Genomic DNA, 18142 nt, shown 5'->3' on the forward strand with positions numbered 1-18142 from the left:
CAGGAGAATTTATGACATCACAAAAGACGAGCGGCTGAGCAAAAGAAAAAAGGATTTCAGTCAGATTATCAAAAACCATTTTAAATTAACACTTATTTAACTTGAATGCCCATAAATACTTAGGAGAAAAAATGTCTTTGTTAATGATTTTACACTACTGACCCTTCAAGTAGGGTACAAAAAGTCAATATATATATTCCCCAGGATCTTCTCCACTACTGAAGTCCTTCTGCAAAGCACATAAGACTATGACTGACATATTGAGTATTTGAAAGGGAAAAATAATGTAAGTGGGTAGAAAGGATTTTGTTCTTCTTTAAACACAAATAATTTTTTAAAAGATCATAAGCTTGCTTTTTAAAATATGCTTCGCAATTCACTTGCCTCAGCAGATCAAACTAAAGAAGTCCATTAAATCTGACAATTATAACACACAGCACACTATCTATCTCTGTTCTCTACTGCATCTCCCATCTCTCATTTGTTTGTCTTCACTTGGTATGCAACATTTGCAGCTGGTAATAAATTAGAAAGATTTTTGCAAACATTTTCAAATAATTGTTTTCATCAAAATCTGTGAAAATTTTTAACTGCTCTAGTAAAATCTAGTTTAATTATATAAGCCTCAGGATACTGTCATTTTATGTTGTCTAAAATGATAAAATGCAACACTTCATAGATAAAAAAGCTCTCTTAAAATGTAGTTACATTTAGGAGTCCATATCAGTAACTTAAGAGTAAAACACATAAAAATATTGCAGTTATCTCCAAAATAATAACAACAACCTGGAATTTTAGAATAAAGGGTAAAGTTAAAAAAACATCTAAACATTAAAGTATGGAAATGCACAATAAAGGCACTCACACCTTAGCTCGACTCTTTAATGATGCTATGTAATACAATGATAGAAAAATGAAGGACTGAGATAAATTTGCTGAGATTTAAACTTGTGGTTCCAATTAAGCTATGAATTGCATATATACTAAACACTTAACCTGCTATGCCATCCCTCTAGCTTGTATGTCAAAGACATCAGAAAATACAGAGTACTAAAAACACTACAGTCCTCATGTGGAGGGAAAGAATCCACTGTAACTTCCCCCATATTTATTTACTTTCAAATGTACTTACTTTAGCACTATCCTGAATAAGAGAGCTGTTGTTATAATGATAAAATTTGAAAATAATACAGCCATGGCCTAGAAAAAAAAGAAGAGGGAACATAGTTACAACCCAGACAGAATCTGATCAGCAAATCAACTCACACCATTCACTTCTCAGAAGGCCCCACGGCAAAAACGATCTTATTGGGACTGACCTTTCACTCCAGGGGAAATTCACTTCTGTGAGGAGGAACCACATGAGATCCTAAATAACTTGCCAGTTCCAAATTAATGGATTATGTAGTGTGCAGAAACTTTGCTAGGGTTCTCTGCAATGGGGAAGATTTCACCCTGGGCTAAACAGGATTGAAAAAAACTAGAATTGATTTCAGTGAGTGCTGGATCTAGTACTTTGGGCAAATAAAAACTATTCATGGCTGTAAAAATTAATACATAGAATATGTAGTCATTTAAATTGTAGGTATGCTACATTTCTTGCTGTTTGTACTTTGAAGTTTGAGCAATATTACTATCTCGAAAGAGCGCATGGAGACACATGTTTAAAGCACAGCTCCACTCCACTACTGTTTGAAAGTATCTGAGTCAGAACTTCTGATTTTGCTGAAGACAAAAAACAAAAACGGAGTGCCATATTTTTTTTACTCTGGCTAGCCATGCATATCCAATACAGCTTTGGGAGTCTATTCTGGCTCACTCAACAACTTAATTGTCAAGTAGGTATTAATTACAGGACTAATGCTGTTGCATAGAGGGAACAAAGCATAATTTGAAGATAACAGGTCTGCATGGGTGTAATGTGTGGAAGAAAAGAACCCAACTTGCCTTTCAAAAGCCAAGGCAATTTGCAGCAGTATTAAAGTAATTAAAACAACACTTGTTTTACTTGGGCAATCAGAGCAACTATGATTTGGATACTTCATAAATAATAGCATTTTTCAGAACAGAACCACACTTTAAAATCTTAAGAGTCAGAAGATTTTCAATTCAGGTTCCTACAGGGATTTTCTATAACTTAACTCTATTCTCAAAGGCATTCCAGATGGACTCAGGTAAGAAATAGGGGATTTGCCATTAACATGTCTGGCACAGAATTAACCACAGTCTTTGAACATAAACTACCAAGGAAAATTCAAAACTGGCCTCACCAAGCAGATTGTGGGATCAGTGAAAACATCCGCGAAAGTAACATTGATAGTACATGAAGTACCAGAGGAACCAATGTCTGTTTGAGACTTGTAGTATCTTATGTCCTAGAACCTTGTTTTTCTGGTGCAACTCGAGTGAACCCAGAACAAGTATAGAGTTTAAAACTAATTTTTCAAAAATATATTTGTTAAACGCCTCTGCTTTCCTCACAGCCTGGTTAATGAACAGTGACAAACCCAAAAATCTGGGTTTAACTCGTTTTGAGGTGTTCCCTGCACTCGACCTTTATGATGAAAATCTCTTTGTTACATAATAGGTTTTAATCAAATATTTATATACATGTGTATAATATCCATATAGTGCATATAATCTGAACTTTGTTAAATGCTTTTAAATTCACAATATTCACTTTGCATTAATGTTGCCCTTGTTAACCAGTATAAACGGCAGCTTCATTCCATTATAATCTAATGTATTATTTGCTAAGTAGCACATCATATTTTCCAATATTGTGTTCCCATGTAAACAAAGATCTTAAGTGCAATGAATACACATAAGAGGTCACAGTAAGGTTTCCTCTGATTTTCCTGACTTGTAAAATCCAAGTCTCAATTTTTAGAACTGTTATTAGACCATTAAGCATAAAATGTCCTTAGTTCTGCTTTTAAGAGTAGGAAAAATATTTGACTAAATAGGTGAAGTCAGAATGGACAGTGGAGGTTCTTCAAAAGATGGACTAGCAAATACAGGACTGGTGCACAAAAGAAACATGCGCTCCATTTGCATTTTGTTTTTGCTTTGTGGTCATCAAAGTACAAATCAAAATCTGTAGAGACAGGACATGATAACAATCTATGGTGTTACACCCAACACTGGTTTCCAGTTTTTATTCACTGATGCCCCAAAAAGCAAGAAAACAGAGCAAGTATCAGAGCAAAATCTACCACAGACCACTAAGCAACACATCAGGTCTCAACCGAAATCAAATCTTATTTTTAAGTCATATTAAATAAACAACAGCCAAATACTAATTAACCTCCTATCTAGGTAGTTTTTAAAATCACATGAGACAAGGATGGCTATGCATCTTCTTTCATCCAACTAGATACTATCCCTTCAAATGCAGCTTACCATGCCTTCCAGAATTGAGTCAGTCCAGGAGCCACTTAAATCTGAAATGTTACGATAGTGGTTTTACCATTATAGGGCTACAATTTTAATAAACCTCTATGAAATATGCCAGATGGAAAGTTAAAGAAAATTTATATGAAGGAAAGGAAGGGTTTTGAACAATGTTCACTTTGAGGGAAGAAATACAAATTGCTAGTGTGGATACAAGCTTTCTGTGTGATACCTGTATTATAAAAGATCCCAACAACCAAAAACAAAATTGCTTATTTAATAAAATAACTGCATGTGGATATAATCTTTCAAACATCAGATCCTGTAATTTATTCAGGACTATACTGTGCTCACCTTTAAAAAGCTATGAAAGCAGCACGTGTTATTTTAAAATACCCTTTGAGCCCTAAAAAGACAATTTTTAGAAAAAGCCTCTGAGTTAAAATAAAGGTTTAGATTAACTATAGTTTCTCTAGTGTCATGATAACTACATTGAAAATTTCCTGTTATTTTATTAGTCAAAACTAACCATTTGTTTCTAGTCAATACTAGTAAAACTTGAAACAAACAAATAATTCCCAACCCTAAAAGGAAGATCTCAATTTTTCTGAAAACTAGATTTTATTAGTAGAACTTGGAATCAAACAGCAAATATCTGTTACACTGGTATCAATAAAAATTATCAAGTATTAGAGATAATTACATGCAAAAAATAAGCATCTAAAACTCTTTCCTCACCTCTTCCTCCCTACTTTTGGTGTTTAATCATAATGGTATTGGTGCAGAATGAAAGCAAAATACAAAAATGACTGAAGTCATTTGTATAAACACATTAATGGCAGGAGCCATATGATAGATGAGACTCAAAACCCACCTTCAAAACAAACTGATATGCTGAGCTCAAGAAAGGAGGAGGCAAGACCAAGTCTTGTATCACTTTGAAGCCACTCAACGCTACCTCTAAATCAGGCAGGAAGTAGATTCTTCAGAAAGATTCTCTCTCAAATGGAAGCTACAAAACAGGATCTGATGGGCAGTTGGATGGAAGGGATTAATAAACACAGTCCTTGTGCCTTAGACAGGGCAACTAGGATCACGAAACCCCAACTAACAAAATATCAACAAGAGAGAGACTTGCATCACTTCAATGCTATTTTATTTGACCGGTGTATACTTACTGGTTGGAGGTAGGACAATACATAAAAAACAATCAGGTTATCCAAAAAGTACAAAAAGGCAGGAATTGACCACTTCATGTAGTTACAAAATGCCCTCCATGAAGTGCATCCGAAGTCACCATATGACTGTCCCTCTAAAAAAAATAAAAGAAAAAATGAAATAAATCAGCCAGTAAAATAAACTTGATTAGAATTATGAAAAAAGACTTTCTAGATTAATAGAAGTGTGTTTTAATTCCAATCTGACAGACTACCAATTGCTTGTTTTGTTTGTTTTAAAGCAAATTTAGTGTTTGATGAATCGTGTCAGAATGACAACCCTGGAGATTTTAGTCTTCCATTAACTCACAGGATATACACAACACAGGCAGCACTAGCTTCCCCCATATTGTCTTGTTAATCTCTTCAACTGTTTACCTAAAGCAACAACCTGTAAGAGGAGTAAAAATTCAGTCTCCACAGTCATTCAGTGTTCTGCCTCAGCAGAGAGGCATCAACAAGGCTGGTGGTATTTTTACATAATATTAACTAGGAATGAGAATGAGACTACCCATCATTATTGATGCCCAAAGAATGGCAGTCAGATAGAAATGGCTCTTGCTGACTATTGAGCATGCCTAGATTTAAAAAAATAGCCTAGATTTAAGAGACTAGTTTATATAGTCTCAGAAGTACAGTAGTAGCACTTTACAGAAAAAAAAGACAGTCCTCGTTCCCACTGAGCTTACAACAGAAGACATGGCATGACAAGACAAAGCAGAGAGTAAGGCAGTGAGAGGATGCAAGATTATGAGCCTTAGGTAGGCCATGCCTATAATATGACTTTCCATAACTAGATTCTGTAGGATATCATCAGTGTGGACACTTGACCACAGAGACATTACTCCTTCAAATGTGAACTTTAAAAAACAGTATTTATTTTCTGAGCACAGGGAAGAGGATGCAGGTGGCACAAGCATGTGCCGTCTTCATGGTCTGTGAGGCTCTGCCCCAGGCATCCCCAAGAACAGCTGGATGCTGCTGAGTTGGTGCCGTAGCGCCGCCCCTCAGCGCTGCGGGACCAACCCAGCAGCACCCCAGCTGCTCTATTGCAGGCATCCCCGATTCAGCTGCTGCTGAAACTGAACAGCAGCGGCTGAATCAGGGACACCTGGGGCAGAGCCAGACTATCGTAAGGCGGGGCTATGACGGGTCTGGGGTGGCATCCCCTCCCACCCCACTCCAGGCCCCTCATAGCCCCCCCTTCTGATAGTCTGGCATATCTGATAATCCGACACCCCCTGGTTCCTAAAGGTGCTGGATTATTGGAAGTTTACTGTAGTTTGTTGGGTATTACAATTACATGTGAAAAAAAAGTTTCATTTGCTTTGCTTTTTAACACAACGGCTGTGCACTGCACTTATGATCTTCTGAACCTGGCTTTTTCATTAGCATTTGTGGAAAGCAATATTTTACTTAGGCTCCTTTTCAGTCTTTATTATAAAATGGTTGAAGTCCATTCTCTCATATACAAAAGTATCAGTATTCTGCTATTTTGCTCTATGAAATGGTGAGACTGACCCCAGAGTCTTGTCATTTTATGAAGATACAGAGAAGGCTAGGTGGAAAAGAGAATCTGCATCCAACAATAATTTTGTTTTCTATTGTGCCTTTCTGACGAGTCTCTCAAGGTGTTTTTAAAACATTAAACAAGCTTTAGAAAGCTTACTGGACAACAGAGCATTCAAGGGATCTGTTCAAAGTTATACAATGAACAACACAACTAGCAGAACAAGCAAGTATCATTTCCAATTATCCATTTGAATGGCCGTTTTTGCACAAAAACTCTGCAGTGTAGATATAGCCATAGATGTACATGTTTTGCAAGATAATTATCCATAAAGAGTAATATACAAGTCATCTACGGAAAGCTTATAACTTGTAAAGATTCATAATCATTGCAAGATGCACGTATGGGTAGTATTTCAGGAACAATGTAGTTATATTGAAAGTATGCTTTAAGGACTGGGAGTAAAAATAAGACACCAAGGCATAATGTGTCTCTGTGATGACTCATTTAAACAGAGAGAGATAGCACCCTCTGCTCTGGTTAGCCAGTGTCGAAGACTAAATTATCTAGCCTTGCTCACTCCCAACACTTCCAACTGAAAACCATCAGAGGCAACTGCAAACAACTGAAACCACTTGGCAGGGAAAGAGAAACACTAACCCGCCTATGAATACAGATAAAAGAGGGTATGTCTGCACTATAGGATAAGATTGAATTAAGATGTGCAATTTCAGCTATTTTAATTGCATAGCTGAAGTTGAAGTACCTTAACTCAAATTTTGGCACTATCCACGCTGCGGGAAGTCAAAGGGAGAACACCCTCCCTTCAACTTCCCTTACTCCTTGTGGAAGCAGGACTACCAGCTTCAACAGGAGCGCCCCTCTCAGCTCAAATTAGTGTGTCTTCACTAGACATGCTAATTTGAACCAGGGAAGATTGACAGCAGCAGCTTCAATCTTCTCTGTAGTGTAGACATACCCAGACTGTTTTAGTACAACACAGAGTGTGGAGAGCCACTCAATATATTTCTATTGATTACATCTCGAGAAGCAGGAATGGTCTCATGAAAAACTGGATTCCAGTTTCTGTGAAATAAGCCAGATCTGCTACAGACTATATTTTTTAGATAGAAACGATAATTATTAATGAATGTAGATGTAAATTCATCCTTTAGTGTTTTGCATGTATTGTAACCATTTGTTTCCACCACTCTCTTTTGTCTCCATTATTACGCTCTTGTGCACTATATAGGGGAGAGGATTTCAAGTAAAACTAGTAAACTGCAGTACAGTACATTGTGCCTTTGGGGACAGGAGATCTGGAATTTCTGAGAATAGCCAATTTCAGGGGCTGCATATCAAAGAGAAACTCTTTAAAAAGACTGACGGACCAGAGTGCACCTATTGTTAACCTGCACGGTAAAGACAAGGCTAGTGTAGCTCAGGGGAAAGTGCTTCAGTGGCTGACAGGCTGGCAGTAGAGAGCTGATGTCCAGCTAGGCACAGGTAAAACTCCTTCCTACTGGCAGCAAAGGGTAATAAGGTGATTCACAGTCCAGGGAATTTTGAGAGAGCGGTAACAGTCACCATCAGCACTTTTCATAGCATTAGGTAGTGAAGCCTAACCTGCTTAGCTGATAAAATGTGAAAAGATCACAGATGCAGGGGTTGTCATTACTTCAGAATCAGAGCTAACTCACATTATTACCTGAGTGTCGTCCCTAGCTCAAGCCCTATCCATACAAAAAATCCTCCACTACAGCCTAATGATGCTTTTAACGTGAGTTGGCTGCCTGTCAGGGCATACAAATCATGGGTATGTCTGCATTCAAGAGACTATACCAGCATAAATATACCAGCACAGTCCTGTATCACAAACACAGCCTACACCACAAGTGAGCAAAAGGGACTCCGCAGGCAGGATCCAGCCCGCAGAGGCCCTGCTTCTCCCCCGCCCTCAAGCCAATTAAGGCCTGGGGACAGGGGAGCGTACCAAGCTTCTTCCAGAGCATGGGTGCCTAGTGGGAAGGGGGGGACAAAGAGGCTCTCCCTCCCCCAGACTAATCATGATCTGGAGGTGGGGTAGTCCTGCCCCTTCCTCCGTAGGCCCCACCTCTTCCAGCATGGCCCACAGCCACTTCAAAAATTTTTGAAGTGGCCCCTGGGCAAAAGTTACTGCCCACCCTTGGCCTACACCAAGATAGCAGGTTAGCATATGATACTACTTTCCTGAATAATGTCAGCTATGTTGATGGAAGCATTATCAACATAACTGAGTCTTCAGTAGGGTCTATGCAAATATAAATTCCACATGTAGACCAAACCTACAGCTTGAGTTTGTCAGCTGCTAACCCAATCATTCTATGAAGCTTACACAAATGCTCCATATTATTTCACAACGTAACCTCTGTCACTCAAGCTAACTTCTCTTGAATTAATGTAACTGAGTGCAGAGTATAATTCAAGTTAACTCTCAGTGAAGATGCTGTCTCAATTACTACTGTAGGTGTACTACACACATGGTGTACCATGGGAGAGTCTAATGATTGTACTGAATCCATCATACAAGAGCAGAAGGATTTAAAATACAAGGTGAACAATTTCCTAATGGATTTTTAGGCATATGAACTTACCTTTTGTAGTTATCCAAAGTGCCACTGCCATACATAGCACCAATTTTACTAGCTCAGAGCACACATTCACAGTTGCAGGAAGATAATCATATTTGTTATCTGTGGAATTCAGCAAAATTATTACAGCAAATAAACATTCATACTCCTCCAACTTTTTCAGTCATCTTTAAAGCAACAGAAAGAGCACAATAATTCCCTGAGAACCACTTAAATGCACGCATTCAAAAGTTTTCACCAGGTCCCATAAATGATGTACCCTTTTAAGTTAAGGTTACGTTCATTACCATAATTATAAATACTCCAAATTTTCAATGGCACACAACTTCTTGAACATTTTGCTTCCAGGCTGACGTTTCCAAGCTTAGTCTCAAGCTCACAAGTTTGAATTCCTTAGGAAATCTTGATTACAATTAGTTCAGCCTTTACAGAATGCTACTTTCCCAATTTAAGTAAATTTGAGCTTTGTTTTTTTCCCCCCACAAACAACACAAATCTGACAATTTTACAAGTTTGAGATTTTTAAAGTGGCTAACCATTCTTTAAGGATTAGACTAGGGATGTTTAGGACTAGTTGACTGATAAGCATTTGCTTATCGGAGAGTCTGCTGACTAGTCGATTTCTCCCCCGCCCTCGTGCCCTTGCAGCCTCTATGATACAGAGGTAAGCAACGGGGGGTGGGGGAAGATATCCACGGCTCAGCTGCCTCTTTAAAATGCCATAGCGCCGTGGAGCCCGGGGACTCCCCAGCTGATCCCAGGTTCAGGGGAAATGCTGTGTTGAACAGGAGTCAGCTGGGGAGTCCCCAGCTGACCCTGGGCTCCATCGCTGCCCCAAAATCAGCTCTGTTCCTCGGGAAGCTTGTGGTGGTTGCCTCCGGTTAGGTAGGACTCCAACCCTCAGCCACCTACCTGCTCAGTCACCACCAGCTTCCCCAACACTTCCTTCCAAGAGTGTCAGCCGCATCCCCGGTGAGCTAGCATTTTTGCCCCTGGCATGGGCTGGGCACCTGGGAGTCCCCAGCCGACCCCGGGTTTCAGAGAAGTGCCACTCGGAACCTGGGGTCAGCTGGGGAGTTCCCAGAAATGCTGCGCTGGAGCCTGGGGAGTCCCCAGCTGACCCAGGGCTTCACGGCGCTGCCACCACACAGCTGATTCCCAGCTCAGCTGTGCGGTGCTGATCCTTTAAAATGCTGTCTTGGCATTTGAAAGGGGCAGCGCCGCATGGCTGATTCCAGGATTAGCTGTGCTGCTGTGCATGGAGCATGGACTCCCCAGCTGTTCCCAGGATCCAACACGCCATTTCTGTGGAACCTGGTATCAGCTGGGGAGTCTGAGTCCCCCGCTGACCCCAGGCTCCATGACTTTGAAATGCACAGGAATCCATGCAGCGCTGTTGCTTTGAAACGCTGTGGGGAGCCCGACATAAGGCTCCCCGTGGTGTTTCAAAGCGACAGCATCGCATGGAGTTTGGGGTCAGCGGGGGAGTCCCCAGCTGATCCCAGGCTCCACATGGCGCTGCCGCTTTGAAATGCCGTGTGCAGCCTAGGGATGCAGCATTTCAAAGTGGCAGTGCCGCGTGGAGCCTGGAGTCTGGCCCCAGGCTCCATGTGGCACTGCTGCTTTTGAGTACCCCCTTCTCGCCTCTTTCTGATAGAGGCAACAAGGGGGGGGGAGGGAAGCAACTAGTCAGCTAGCCTGTAAACTGTCCAATAGGCATTTGCTTATCGGATAGTTGACTAGTTGTTCACATCCCTACCCTAGGACACAACCCGCTCCTTCACTCAAACGCTCTCCCAGACCCCACATCCTCTCCCACACCCCAATCCCCTACCCCAAGCTTCCTTCTGCACCTAACCTCCGCCTCAGATCCCGTACTCCCTACACAGGGGAGCATGTCCCTTAACCACTTATCAAAATCTTGAAGTGGCCCCTCAATCAAAAATTACTGCCCACTTCTGCTATATAGTAACAAAAGACCTGATCCAAAAAGGCTGACTCCTGTGAGAGTTGAAGGGACAGCACCTTCCAACAACAAGCATACAGTTAGCATCAAAGCTAAAAAGGTTTTCAGCATAGGAAAAACCTGTTGCAAAATAAAAGCAAGCAGCTCCTATATCACTCTTGTCATCAGATGATCTGAAAGAGATTTACATGAAAGAGGTGATATTATCCTCATTTTATTGATAGGGAAACAGATGCACAGACTTGCCCAGGGTTATGCAGCAAGTCAGTGGCAAAATGAGGAACAGAATCCAGATCTCCTGTATCCAGTAAGTGCACTGCTCCCCCAAAAACAGAATCTGTCCTGAAACATTTATGCCCCCAACAAACCTGCAGGTGAAAGGCAACAGCAAACACAGCCCACAAAAAGGAGATTGAAGCCAGTAAATATATTTGCAATAGAAGGCTTTAATCTCAGCATCTACATTGTTTTACTCTAAATGGAAAACTCTAACTTCTGCATGCAGTACATTATGTATTAAACATCCAAGCTTACCTTCATTGGCAGAATACTTCATCAGGAGAATACGACTTGAGCCCAAGGTAACGAATGCTCCTCCTAAAAGGCAGGTGTACAAGGCTGACTTGGTGCACCATATAGAATGGCTGGAGCACTTCATTTTGCTGCCTTGCTGTCAATGCCCTTTGGACAACAAAATAAAAATACCTTGTATACTTATGTTCAGACACTGATAATAGATACCCTCCTTTCATTCTCTTGGTGCTTCAGAAAATCTCTGACCAGCAGCAGAACAGAGATACTGGAATGCACTAGTGCTGTGGTTTTCAACTGGTGGTCCATGGTGACTTTTTTGGTGGTCCACAGGAACATTGTCCAAAGTCACATGGTGTGAGCAGGCGCCACTGTTAGGCTGTTTTATGCCGTGTTCACAAGCACGCAGCACATCATCCATAGAGTTACCTAGGATGCAACTGCGTTGCGTTGCCAGTAACTTCTGTCTGAGGTTCTGAGTGTTAGTGTAGCTGCCACCGTCGTGCTGAGCGGTTGCTGTGTCGTTCATCCTGTTGTACATGTGCTGTTTTACAGATGTGGTGTAGTTTGTTTATAATGGCAACAACAGGAAGAAATGTCAAGTGCAAGTATTCGGAGAACTACATCAAATTCGGCTTCGCTTGTCAAGAAAAAGAAGGTGTGAATTTGCCACGTGTTATTTGTTTCAAGGTCTTGGGGAATGATTCAATAAAGCCGGCTAAGCTGAAACTCCATCTCAAAAAGTGTCACCCCAACTTGTTGCAAAAGGATGAAGATTATTTTGAGCAGCGGTTATCAAGTCTGAAACGGCAGCGCCTCGACTCAACAAGTGCATTCTACAATAAGTCAAGCAATGCAGTGCGCGCTTCCTACATTGTTGCATACAAAGTTGCACAGGCCAAGAAGCCTCATACCATTGTAGAGCAACTTGTGCTTCCCAGTGCAAAAGAGGTGGTGTGGCTTGTTTTTGGCAAAGAAGCAGCAAGGAAGCTGAATGATATATCTGTCTCTAACGACACAGTATCGAGAGGGATAAATGAGATATCACAGAACATCAGTGAACAAGTTGTGGATGAAATAAAGAAGTCTCCATTGTTTGCCATACAACTAGATGAATCGACCGACATTGCATTGTGCTCTCAGCTATTGGGTGTTCTCATGATACATGGTTGAGGGAGACTTCAAAGATGAGTTTCTTTTTTGTAAGACTCTTGATACCACCACAAAGGCTCAGGATGTGATGAAAATTGTTAACGATTTCTTTGAAGTACATGGTCTGGGGATTGGGTAAATCTTGTGGGTATCTGATGGTGCACCTGACATGCTGGGCTCAAAATCGGGCTTCCAAACGCTGGTGAAACAGCACGCTCCAATGGTTCATTGCTTCATTCATAGGGAAGCTTTGGCGTCCAAAACATCGACTGATCAACTGAATGCCGTTTTCAAAGGGTTGGTGAAAGTAGTCAATCACATCAAATCACTGGCTCTGAACACCAGGCTGTTCAAAAGATTTTGCCTGGACATGAGTTCCGACTTTGATGTGTTGCTGTTCTACACTTCTGTACAGTGGCTGCCAACAGGTAATATACTCAACAGAGCTTTTCAATTGAGAGAGGAATTGGATTTATTTCTCCAGGATCAAGGGAAAAAGGAATTCCAAAATGTGTTGACGCAGTCAAATTTAGAACTTTTGTATCTTGTTGATATTTTTGGAATCTTGAACAAACTGAATCTTCAGCTGCAAGAGACAGGTGCAAATCCATTCTCTCACCAAAGCATCATCAAGGCTTTTCTTGACAAATTGGAATTCTGGATCTTAAGAGTCTAAGGCAATAATTTGGTTCAATTTCCATATGTGGAGGCCATGCTCGGGGGAAAAGGAAGCCATTCAGACGCAAGTTCTCGATCATTTATGGAAGCTACGAGACGAACTCCAACGATACTTTCTGGAGGGGAACAGGACAATGGATGAATTATCTTTCATCAGGAATCCATTTACAACAGATGTTAACAGTGTTCCAGAGGATCTGCAGGAGGAATTCTTGGCTCTGAAAAATGATTTTGCGGCTCAAGACGTGTACCAGCAGTCTACCATAGAGAAATTTTGGGCCAGCGTGACAGGGAGTTACCCAAATCTGTCAGCAAACACAGTCAGATATTTTTTTTGCCATTTGCATCAATTTATATGTGTGAGACTGGACTTTCGTGTTTGTTGCACATTAAGTCCAAACAGAGGAATTGGCTTGTACTGGAAAGCAATATTCACTGTGAATTATCAAGTACCATTCCAAACATTGAATAGCTTATCAGTGAGAAGCAAATCAAAAAAATCTGTTAGTAAGAAATAAATTTCAAACCAAAATGTTCATTGTCTGCTCTTTTTTATCATGTCTCAGAAAGGAAGTGGTCCACGAAAATTTTTTGATTAGCCTGGTGGTCCATGGACTGAAACAAGTTGAGAACCACTGCACTAGTGGAAGATTCAAAAAAAGCAATGCTGGGAGAGAGCTGTATTTGTACCATGGTGAATAACTACGGGGGGGTTAAACTAACGTCATAGTCATAGTAGGTACCTAGTATTTTATGATTTCTCACATTTAAAGAAAAAAAAATCTTGTTGCTACCCTTGGCAATCTGCTACATCTCATGTGCAGAAACAGGATCTGGTTCATTTCCACTGGTCCAACTACACCGGTCCAATCGGGACACAGATCTCCCAGCCTTACCAAGAGCAACACCTCAGCAGGCTCCAGACCTAGGATTACTGGACTGAGGTTGGGGAGGCACCGACACTAGGAACCGCGCGCGCAGACGCTCTCCTGTTTCTGACTGGCGCTGCTCCAAAGAGCCAAGGGCCTGGGACCGGCTGTGCCAAGTGCAGCTGCCCGGAGCCGGGGCACGAAGACGCTGCCCGTGCAGACGAGCGGCCCGGTGTTTTTACCCTGGAAAGCCGGTGCCCTGCTCCCGGGGGCCACCCTGCGGCAGGACGTCACGCGGGGCGGGCAGGACGGCACGCCGCACCCCGCTGCCCGGGCCAGAGAGGTGGAGCCCGGGACGCTCCCGCGTCAGACCCGGGCCAAGGGAGGCGCGTCGGGTCCCGCTTCTGGGGGCTGCGGCGCCGGGCGCTCACGGCCCGAGGCAGCCCCGCCCCCACAGCGCGCGCGTCCCCCTCAATGGGGGGAGGGGAGGGGAGGAAAACGAGCGTTACCCGCCCGCCCAACTGACAAACCCCGCCCCCGATCCCGGGCGCTGCCGAGCTCACCAGGCAGGCGTAGCTCCCGCTTCCGGCATCGTCACTCGCGCACGCGCAACGATACACAGGAAACACCCCCCCCATACACACACACTTCAGTCACGTGCTAAGCGGGAGTGGGAGGGGCTGCATGTGCCATCTCCACGTGATTCCTCACCCTTGCTACAATCCACCGCGCATATCGTGTCTCTCTCCCCCTCCCATCTTCGTTCCGCGCGCGCGTCTGTCTCGTCAGTTGCGCGCGCGCGTCGTGAGCTCTAGCCGGCACTCTGCCGCGCAAGCATAAGGGGGGAGGGCGAGGCCTCACCCTCGCCGGACAACTGTGTCACGTGCGTGTGGGGGCGGGAGGTAAAAAGCCGGTCATGTGACTCCGGGTGGTAGCGGTGGTGGGCGCTGCGAGCTTGAGGCGCGAGCGGGGCTGCGGGCGTTCGGGGGGCCCCCCGCGCGCGGGCGGGCGCGCGCGCTCCGGCAGGATGCAGAGCGTCATCAACACGGTGAAGGGGAAGGCGCTGGAGGTGGCCGAGTACCTCACCCCCGTGCTCAAGGTAACGGCCGCCGCCTGGCCCCGAGCGCAGGGGGCGGGCCCGACTGGGGCGGGCACTCAGCCCCTCCCCCCGCCGTTCCTGTGCCTGGCCCGGCCGGCAGCCTTGGAGGGGGTAGCGAGGCGGGGTGGCAGCCCCGGGGCAGTGACTCACCGGCCTGGGGCGGGGACAGGCCTGGGGGGGCGCGACCTCCCTGCTGGCGTGTTTACACTAAGGGCTGTGCCGGCAGAAGCGCGGCGTCACAGGCGGAAAGGTGCCTGTGGGTGGGGTGGCCGCACCCGCCGGATACTAGGGGCTTGTCCTTGTACATGACTAGGCCTTTTTCTTCTCGCAGCCCCCCCTCCCCCCAGGAAAAAAAAATGTTCTGATTTTTCACACTTATCATCATCCCAGGTGCACTGCACCACAGTAGCCTCTTCCCTTTTCTTTGCTACAGAGTGGGCAATACTTTTTGATGGGGGAGGGAACACTCCAATAACTTGGTAAGTGGTCAAGGGCTGCACTTTTCTATGATATTAATGGAGTGGGGGGAGGGTGTTCTGGGATGAGTATAGGCGGGAGCTCTCGGTAAGGGATTCAGGTACAGGATAGGGATGTAAGTGAGGAGTCAACTATTTGCATTTTCCTCCCCCTACCCCACTTCTTGCTGCCTCAATCAGAAGCAGCAAGGGTGGGGAGGAAGCAGGAGCTAGTGCTGGGGGAACTGTCTTAAAAGCTCTCCCAACACTGTGTCCCTGGCACTGCTGCCTCGATCAAGGAGCATGCCACACGGAGACACACATGCTAGCCCCAGCAACCATTCACTTTAAGCAACATTGCCCGAGTGTCCTGTTAGGGCACAGGATTTAGCCCAGAGTGTCATGGTAGGCCAGATCCAGCAGGCTGTATTTTGTCCACCCCTGCTTTACAGGAATAAACTGTGCAGCTGTGTCTAAACTGGCAAGTTTTTCCGCAAAAGCAGCTGCTTTTGCAGAAAAACTTGCCAGCTGTCTACACTGGCTGCTTGAATTTCCACAAGAACACTGACGATCTCATGTCAGAAATCAGTGCTTCTTGAGGAAATGCTGCTCCCGTTCGGGCAAAAGTCCTTTTGCACAAAAGTGCCAGTGTAGACAGCTCAGATTTGTTTTGTGCAAAAAAGCCCCGATCATGAAAATGGCGATTGGGGCTTTTTTGCGCAAAAGCACGTCTAGATTGGCACGGACGCTTTTCCGCAAAAAGTACTTTTGCAGAAAAGCGTCCGTGCCAATCTAGACACACTTTTCCACAAATGCTTTTAAAGGAAAACTTTTCCATTAAAAGCATTTGCGGAAAATCATGCCAGTCTAGACGTAGCCTGCTGGTATAAGCACCTGGGTATAACTGAGTCCACAGTCAGGGAGTAAGGGGTAGATATATTCCACTCTTACTACACCAATGTACAGGCAGTCCCCGGGTTACGCGGATCCGACTTATGTCGGATCCGTACTTATGAATGGGGCTTTTCTCGCCCCGGAGGACATGGGTGGCGGGACCACCCAGACGCGCCGTGGTCCCGCCGCCCGGGTCCTCAGTGGCTTTGCTCCGCGTCTCCCTGGTCTGCTGGGGGGACCCCAGCGGACCAGGGAGACACGGAGCAAAGCCGCAGAGGATGCGGGCGGCGTGACCACGGCGCGTCTCGGTCCCGTCGCCCGCGTCTCCCTGGTCTGCTGGGGGGGGGGGGCGCAGCTAGTGCGCCCTGCCCCCCCCCCCCTTCCCCCAGCAGACCAGGCTTTTCTCGCGGACGCCTGGGGCAGAGCAGCTGTGGTGCTGCTGGGTTGGTCCAGTAGTGCTGCTCCTCGGCGCTACTGGACCAACCCGGCAGCACCCCAGCTGCTCTGCCCTGGGCTTCCTGGAATCAGCCGCTGCTGGTCAGTTTCAGCAGCAGCTGACTTGGGGACACCTGGGGTAGAGCAGCTGGGGGGCTGCCAGGTTGGTCCCCGCAGCGCCGAGGTGCAACGCTGAAGGGACCTACCCGGCAGCGCCCCAGCTGCTCTGTCCCAGGCGTCCAGATTCAGCTGCTGTTGAAACTGATCAGTGGCTGATTCCAGGAAGCCTCAGGCTTCCTGTAGTCAGCCGCTGGTCAGTTTCAGCAGCGGCTGAATCTGGACGCCAGTTCCAACTTACGTACAAATTCAACTTAAGAACAAACCTACAGTCCCTGTCTTGTACGTAACCTGGGGACTGCCTGTAGTTCAAGGAGTATAATTTTTGTGTGTTGACAAGGCTTTAAAATAAGACTTTGTGTAGATTGTAGCTAGATAATTGCAGCTGATCTTTGCTAGCTGCAGCTGTCGTAATTACGGTGTAGACATAGTCTAGTATACCCAAAACCCTTTTAACAGGTGCAGATAGTTGTATCCACCTCTGCGTTTCTTAATCTCTTTTTAAAAGAAAAGTCTCTCTCTTCTCTTGCTGTTTGTTCAGTATTTGAATTTTCCGCTATTCCTGCATGAAAACAGTGAAGACAGATAAGCCTGGGCTCATCATCGGTTAACATTCATGGTTACACGCAGACTCCTGGTATGCATGGAAAGCCTGCTTAAAAGCTGGCTCCCCAGGTACACTGAGTCCTGGGGAGCTGTCTTCCCTTTCCCTCCCGCTCCACTGTTGCCTATGTATCAGAGGCAGCAGGATAGGGGTGGGTAGGTCCGAGCACACTGGTTCCAGAGAGCCATCTGCCTCCTATGTGTAACTGCTTACATTTTCAGTGATTACACTGTTACTTAAATGATTTTAACATCCCTAGTTTTGTCATGTTTTAGCTAAGTTTTTGCAACATAACCCAGCACTGGTTGTAAGTATAGAAACAAACTGAAGCCCAAGGAGGTGAAGTGACTTGACTAAGTTTACTGAGTGTCCTTTTCTGTGCTAGGAATAGAACCTATGTGTTCTAACTCCTAATCTCTCCCTCTAACTACTGTAGCACATTGTAATCAAGGAAGACATATGCTGTATACCATCTTTGTACTTTAAACTGTTTGTTGAGAGAGACTAAAATGTTAATTCAAAGCTCTTTTTTACAAAACAAGAACAAACCAAGTAGATGGTGTTATCAAACATGCAGCCCATACTTGACATG

General features: G+C 44.5%; 2 protein-coding genes across 12 annotated transcripts in view; one reads left to right on the plus strand and one right to left on the minus strand.

Moving 5' to 3' along the window:
• The window catches only part of SLC35A5 (solute carrier family 35 member A5), a 38646-nt gene extending 23791 nt beyond the window's left edge, over positions 1–14855 (minus strand). For 2 of the 10 annotated variants that reach the window (XR_003090889.3, XR_003090888.3), the window contains exons 1-5: positions 13872–14488; positions 11251–11397; positions 8754–8852; positions 4572–4705; positions 1133–1200 (exon numbers count right to left, since the gene is read on the minus strand). Coding sequence is in view for 8 of the 10 variants with exons in the window: in XM_075906788.2 (XP_075762903.2) it covers positions 1133–1200; positions 4572–4705; positions 8754–8852; positions 11251–11374 (425 nt within the window). In the remaining 2 variants the exon portion in view is untranslated. Of the gene's footprint in view, positions 1–1132; positions 1201–1319; positions 1461–4267; positions 4420–4571; positions 4708–8753; positions 8853–11250; positions 11398–13871; positions 14489–14509; positions 14581–14657 lie in introns of those variants that run through there. The other 8 variants (XM_075906788.2, XM_075906822.2, XM_075906805.2 and 5 more) reach the window with 8 other exon arrangements.
• Positions 14855–18142, plus strand: part of ATG3 (autophagy related 3) — a 33067-nt gene continuing 29779 nt past the window's right edge. For both annotated transcript variants that reach the window (XM_075906881.2, XM_075906889.2), the window contains exon 1: positions 14855–15045. In XM_075906881.2, the coding sequence (XP_075762996.2) occupies positions 14974–15045 (72 nt within the window). In that variant the 5' untranslated portion in view covers positions 14855–14973. The remainder of the gene's footprint in view (positions 15046–18142) is intronic.

The sequence above is a fragment of the Pelodiscus sinensis genome, chromosome 1, assembly GCF_052426305.1.
Source record: "Pelodiscus sinensis isolate ZL-2025 chromosome 1, ASM5242630v1, whole genome shotgun sequence".
Classification (NCBI taxonomy): Eukaryota; Metazoa; Chordata; order Testudines; family Trionychidae; genus Pelodiscus; species Pelodiscus sinensis.